This window comes from Brassica oleracea, chromosome C3 (assembly GCF_000695525.1).
Source record: "Brassica oleracea var. oleracea cultivar TO1000 chromosome C3, BOL, whole genome shotgun sequence".
NCBI classification, from domain to species: domain Eukaryota; kingdom Viridiplantae; phylum Streptophyta; class Magnoliopsida; order Brassicales; family Brassicaceae; genus Brassica; species Brassica oleracea.
In genome coordinates this window covers 52,115,911-52,122,823 of record NC_027750.1, presented here as the reverse complement: position 1 = coordinate 52,122,823, position 6,913 = coordinate 52,115,911, and the positions used below count along the sequence as shown (strand labels likewise).

The window sequence follows — 6,913 nt, the reverse complement described above, 5'->3', positions numbered from 1 at the left end:
TGTGTTTAGTTCACAAGAATGGAAAAAGAAGAAGGGTAAATCGATTTTTGGAGCATTAAGAGCTTCAAATTGGTTGTTCATGGTGGTTGTGGTATTGATGACAATGGCAATCTTGTAATTACTTGAAGATGATGAGGGTGAGAGAGTAAAAATGTCATTTTCAAAAAAAAAAAGAAAAAAAAATTGATGGCATTTTCGTAAATTATATGAACTTGTGGGGTGAATAGGGCAAAACCAATTTTCAAAAAAAAAGAGGTTAGTTTTGTGTTTGACTTTAAGTTATAGGTCAATTCTGCAAAAAATCCAATCTTTATTTTAGCCAACTTTGACTTTGAAATCTTCAAAATCACATTGTAAATCATAAAACTGAAACAGATAAACACACACACACACACACATATATATATATATATATATATATATATATAACAAAAGAAAAAGATTTCACTTATATTATGAAAAATAGCACAGTTCATTTCCATATAATTAAAACTAAAGTACACTTTAGTACTTTTGGAAACATAAATAGTAGTATAACTGAAAATTGTTTGGAAACGAGGATAACAGTATTACATTAATTATATTTCCACATTTTTCTCACATTAACAAATTTATTAATTATATTACCTTAACAATATTTCACATCATTAATTATATTACCATAATAGTAATATTGTATTTTATTTAGTAGTTAATCAATATTAATTTTGTGCCAATTATAAAATCAAAAAAGTAAAATAACAGAGTTTTGCATAAGTTTAAACATTTGGTTTAGTTTGTTTTACTAAAACATTTTTTTAATTTTAATCGGTGAAAAATTACGTAGCCAAAAACATAATTCAAAGACATGTTTTGTGAATAAAACCATAACTTAAACCAAAATAATAAAAATGAATTACATTTATTGTCACATAACTTTTCACTCAATATAATTGTCTTACTAAATAAAAAAAAAACTCTTTCTATTTCACTTAATTTAGCAAAATACATAGAAAATTTTGTTTTTATTAGTTTATAAAATCAGTTACGCATGAACACTAGATATCCACTTAGGTACGAGTTGTTCTTTTCGGGTATCATTTTTTTTGTTTTAAAATTACCCCCTCCTTGAATATTATAAATTTATGTGTAGCTTTTGAGTTGGGTCCTTTTGAGTCTGGATGAATTCGGTTCTGATGTATATGACCCTAAAAATATCTAAATAACCAATATATTTGAAACGGGTTTGGATATTTTTACAAAAAATAACCATATTATCCAATTCGATCCTGGTATTTTGAATACAATTAGTTATATTACGACATATCTAAAATATAAAACACTAACTATAAAAAAACAAATATTAATGTATAAAAATATAAGTATATTGGTATTTTAGTAATTTCATTAATTATATTAGTTTAACAATACATCACATTATTAATTATATTTACAACAATACATAAAATCATTAATTATAATATACCATAAAAGTAATAATGCAGATTTTTTTTATTTATTATTTAATCAATATTAACTTTGTGCAATTCTAAAAACAAAAATGTAAGATAACCGAGTTTTGCATATGGTTATTAGTTTGGTTTAATCTATTTTAATAAAAAATTCTTTTGTCTTAGTTCCAATTGATGAAAAATTACATAGCCAAACACATAATTCAAAGGCATAGTTTATGTGAACAAAATAATAATTTAAATCAAAATAATTAAAAAGTATTACATTTATTGTCACTTAATGTTTCACTTCATATAACTATTTTACTAAATAAAAAATTATTTCTATTTTTCTTATTTTTGCCAAATATATAGAAAGAATTTTCTTTTTAATTTATTTGCGGAAGCAGTTAAGTATGGACATTCAGATACTCATTGAGGTACAAGTTGTTTCTTTCGGGATTAATTTTTTGGATTTTGAAATTAGGCACCACTTGGATATTATAAATTTATGTATGAGATTTAAGTTGGGTCCTCCCGGGTCTGAATGATTTTGAATCTGATATGTAGAAACATAAAAATATCTAAATAACCAATGTATCTCAAAAGGAGTATATTTGTACCAAAAATAATCTTATTACTTGATTCAGTTCAAATCTTTTGAATACAATTAGTTATACGACGACACATCTTAAATATATAACACTAATTATAAAATAACGAATAAAAAATTATAAAACCCTAAACATCCGCACGGGCGTGCGGATCAATCTCTAGTTTGTTATATTTCTAGTCATCTAGTGCAAATTCTCAAAGATATATAATAATGAGATCCACATTGTAAGCATATAACAATAGAGTAAGAAACAAAATCTTATAAAGAAAAATTATCATTTACCCCCAACTCACCACTTCACAAAAAGCTATCAAACGCTAAAGATTCTCTCTTTCTCTTACCTTTTTGCAATGAATATCTTCACTTCTTATTCTAATATTATATTCATTTGTAATTGATTTTTTCTATCGATTGCACAAGTGGAGAGACCATTCAAATCATACACTTTTATTTTTGTCATTGATGAATAATCATATAGTAATCTAGTCAACCAACTAAAGGTAGTTCAAACAGAAACAAATGCTAGTAGGCAATAATAACCCAAAACAAGCGGGCAAGAAACGAAAGCATAAAACAGAGCAGGAGGAGATCAAAAGTGAAAACATACTCAGGATAATCATCTGCCCAAGTAGAGCGATTTAGGAGAGCTAGGAAGCCTCTTTGGAAAGAGAAGCAGCGAGCCAATTCGGTCCCAACCTTGCAACATACGAACGGTAACGATGATCCCGAATCACACTAGTTGCAATTTGTATCGCAGGGGAGTTACATGTAATAGGGATCAGATGGAGGCTGCTTCCTGGAATAGAATTTATAATCCTAAGCACCTGGTGACAGGAGTAATAAGAAGTTGGGTGAGTCAGAGGATGTTCGAGGGCAAAGCCAGCTGTGATCGACGGAAATTCAAAAATGACTTTCTTCATTTTGAGATCCGACATTGCAGCAACCAACCACGAAAGAGCCAAAAGATCAGCATGAACACTCGATGAGACGCCACTAAATGCTCTTCGACTGTGAAATAGCACATTTCCTTTAGTTTCTGAAGAGCCAGGAAGCACCACAAGTACCAGAAGATTGAGACCACGACGATCCCATATTACACTTCAGGAAAGAACCAGAAGGTTTAACCCATGTTGGAGAGGTGACATGGTTCAGGAGACTACGTTGAGTGAACCCTGTTAACACACCGTGGAGCTTGAGCGAGACAGTTGCTTCATCTATTGCTAGCGACACAATGTCACTGACCACTGGAGTAAATTTTTCGTAACAAAACTTGTTCCTTGCCTTCCAGATTTGCCAAAGCAACCATGGGAAAGAGAGCCGAGCAACGATCCCTAAATTGTGGCTTTGGCTTTGTGCAAACAAATCATGTAATTATTCTTTTTGTTGAATGTTTTCCTTAAAGGGTTTCTCCATTAGCCAAGACTCTGAAGTTTTATTTCTTAAATATTTTTATAATCTTTGATTCTATGTATAAGCTACCTTTATTAACCTACATAATCCAAATAATAAAGTTTTTTTCTCTATGCAAGCAAATCTTCTGTCCTATTTGATTTTGTATTAGGGCATCCTATTAGTAAAGCGACATGAACAGATTCTTCAGATTTTGATATTCGCAACCGATTCTTTTGTGCGTATACATTTCAAATGATTAACAGTAACAAAACGCAATTTCCTTCCTTATTAGTTTACCATCACAATGCAATAGGTCTCATAGCTTACATAACAAATACAATACACACAAAGATCATAACACTAAACTCTTTTTGTTCTCGCTCTCTTTTTCAGGTTTTGTTCTCCTGAAAGATAAACATACATATCTTCTCTTAAATTTCACTTTGTATTATACCTCCCAACCAATAAATGTATAATATTGACAAACACCACCATCCACCGACAAAAGAAAGTTCCCTCTTGTAACCTTTTAACTAAACATAGATCACAATACAGGTACGGAGATGGAGATTGACATCGGAACAGAGACATCCGTCGTAAAATTGCCGCCGTCTCTATTCCCGTTCACATCCCCTACAAACCCATAACCACCTGCCCGCATGGCCGCATGCTCACGCCTCTGGAAAACCCGAGCAAGCGAAGCTGCTTTCCGTCTAGCCCGCTTCGTCCCCGTAAACAAAAGCGTCTGCAGCACTCCCGCAATCGCAGGTGCTCTCAACACTCTCTCCGCCACAGCGGCTCCACCTCTTCTACATAGTTCAAGCAACGCAGCCACCGCGTTTTCTTTCCCTCTCGGCGTCCCGCATCTCATCATCCACATGAGCCCCGTCACGGCGGACTCCTCTTTCCCTATAGCCTCAGCTCCAAGAGACTGTCTCACCAACAAAGCCAAAGCTCCTGCTGCTTCCTCCGCCACTCCTTCGTTCTTGAGAGCTCCAACGAGACTCGACACTCCTCCTCCTTCGATCATTCTACTGCAGTTCTCTGGATGCGTCGATAAGTTATACAACGCCGTCACCGCGTCTTTCTTCCCTCTCGGTGTTCCGTTCTGAAGCAGCGAAGCCAACGCCTCAACGCATTGATCAGCCATCGCTATCCGTTTCTTATACTCGTGCACCGCGGAGAGACTAAACAACGTGGCGGCTGCGTTCTCCTGCGCTTCCACTGTGAGACCAGACACAAGAACGCTTACTATAGCCTCCAAACAATCCTCCTCCTCCATGATCCGACTCTTGTTCTTCTCATATATCGATAGGTTCAGCATCGCCGTCACAGAGTTCTCCTGCGCGACAGCATTCTCCGACTTGAGAAGCCTCCGCAAGTGCGGTATCGCCCCCGCTTCCGCAATAAACTCCCTATTCTCCTTCCCGGTTTTCGCCAAAAGACGAATCTCCCTCGCGGCAACAGTCTGAGACGCTTCAGACCCATCCGCTAGATACTCAATAAGTATCGAAACAGTAGCTTTATTCGCTTCAACCGCAGCTTTTGTCGGAAGACCAGACACAAACCCCTCGTTTGTCGGAGAATCTGTAACAAACTCGGACTCATAAGAGTCCCCGCTCGCTGCGCACCACTGCACGATCAAATTCTTCAAAGCTCGATTAGGCACGATACGAGAGTCCACGAGCATTTGCCCCGTCTTGGGACAAGTACAGTGCCCTTCTTCGATCCACCTAGCTATGGAGGTACGATCATAAGTCTGCCCTGTGGATATAATCACAGGATCCGTCATCAGATCTAGAGAGATCGGACAAACGAAATCCTTTGGAACTGTTATGAACCCGTCGTTTCCGTCTCCTTTGCTCTTCTTCTTGGGATTATTATTCTTGATTCTCCACTCTTCTTCGAATCCAAACAGCAAGAATCTACAGTACCGTGTGATGGCTACAAACCCGTTGATTACAGAACCTGTAGGCTCCACATCTCCGTCGTGATTCGCAATCTGCTCCTCCAAGAACTCGATTTCGCTTCGGCAAGATTTCGAATCTTTAATTCCTAACTTCTCTACGAAGAACGATCTCAGAGCTAGCGTGTTAGGTATCTCCCCGTGCTCGAATCCGTCGAGGAAGGAGTAGAATGTTCTGCGTAACGACTCGTCGTTGTTATCGATGTACAATCTCGATCTCCTCGATTGGCTCTGGAGCAGCTCGATTTGCTCTCTGACGTCGTCGCTGAGGTTGAGATCGTTGACCGGGAAGACGTCGAGAAGCGTCGAGATCTCTTGATTCAAATCATGGAAGTAGCCGGAGATGGATTGAGTTTGGAGTAATAGCCATAACTTACTGGAATGAGCGCAGTAATCGAGGAGGATCTTGGATCTGTAGAGGAGGAGATAGAGCTCCTTGAGACACAGCAACGCTGTGGAAGACGACGACGAGGAAGATGAAGGCGTCGAGCCCCAGCGTGACTCCGCGAGGGATTCGAATAACACGAGGAAGATCTCGATCTTACGAATCAGCGAGCGAGCGTTTCTTCGTTGGAAGGAGAACCGTGTGCCGCTGAAGGAAGAGATGATTTCCGTTGAGATTGCGGCTAGGGTTTGAACGAGGGGGAGGCCGGAGAGGTCAACGGGAGATAGAAAGGCTTCCAGTGACGGCGATCTCCTCCGTCGTAGAGATGAGAATATCGCTGCCGTAGCCATGGATTCCGGCGGGATTTTCTTTGTTGATTCCGTCTCAGATCGAAAAATGATTTTATGTATATACGAGGAAGAAGAATCTAATTGAAAACTATAGTTACGAGAAAAAAAAAGTCAGAGGAGAGGAAAGGAAGAAAGTGAAAAAAAGGGATTAATGATAACTTTCTGGGAAAGAGATGAGAAGGAAGAAGAAGAACGCGTCAGAGAGAAAGAAAAGAAAGGTTGAGAATTTTCTTTTATTTATGAATTTTCTTAGTTGTCAGATTTGTTTTGTTTCCTTCTCTCTCTCTCTCTCTCTAAAGAAAGAAACTTTTCTTTTCTCCAGCGAAAGGTTTCACTAAAGTCAATGCTCTGGAATCTAACGGATATATGGATTGACAGATTGAATCCATTTTCTGTCCACTCGATTTTCTATTTTTACAGCTTCTAATTTTAAAATTAAAATAAAATCTAATCAAAAAATAAATCTTTAATAAGTACATAAATAAGTTGTTTACTCTTACCCATTCCGACTCATAATTAATGTGTTCTGCAAAATACATTTATGACTCTCGGAATCTACGTATTTTCTTTTGTCGTATACTTTTTTTTTATGTCGGGAGAGATTTGATTGCTTCATATACTAGTAGCATATGCCTAATATAAATGACTGATTAAGCCTTCTTTTATTTTGTTTGACCAAACTGGTAAACTACATATTAGATCGAAGAACACGCAACTCTATAATCAAAACGGAATTTAATTATTGACAATTCTCTTAAACTATAACCGAATTAT

The 6,913-nt window shown here is 36.8% G+C and overlaps 1 protein-coding gene across 1 annotated transcript; it reads right to left on the bottom strand.

Annotated features, from left to right (window-relative positions):
- Window positions 1-3,691: 3,691 nt before the first annotated feature.
- Window positions 3,692-6,383, bottom strand: LOC106335240 (U-box domain-containing protein 17-like). The gene has a single exon (XM_013773709.1). It carries the CDS (start codon window positions 6,137-6,139, stop codon window positions 3,983-3,985), a length of 2,157 nt encoding a protein of 718 aa, XP_013629163.1. The 5' UTR covers window positions 6,140-6,383; the 3' UTR covers window positions 3,692-3,982.
- Window positions 6,384-6,913: the final 530 nt, after the last annotated feature.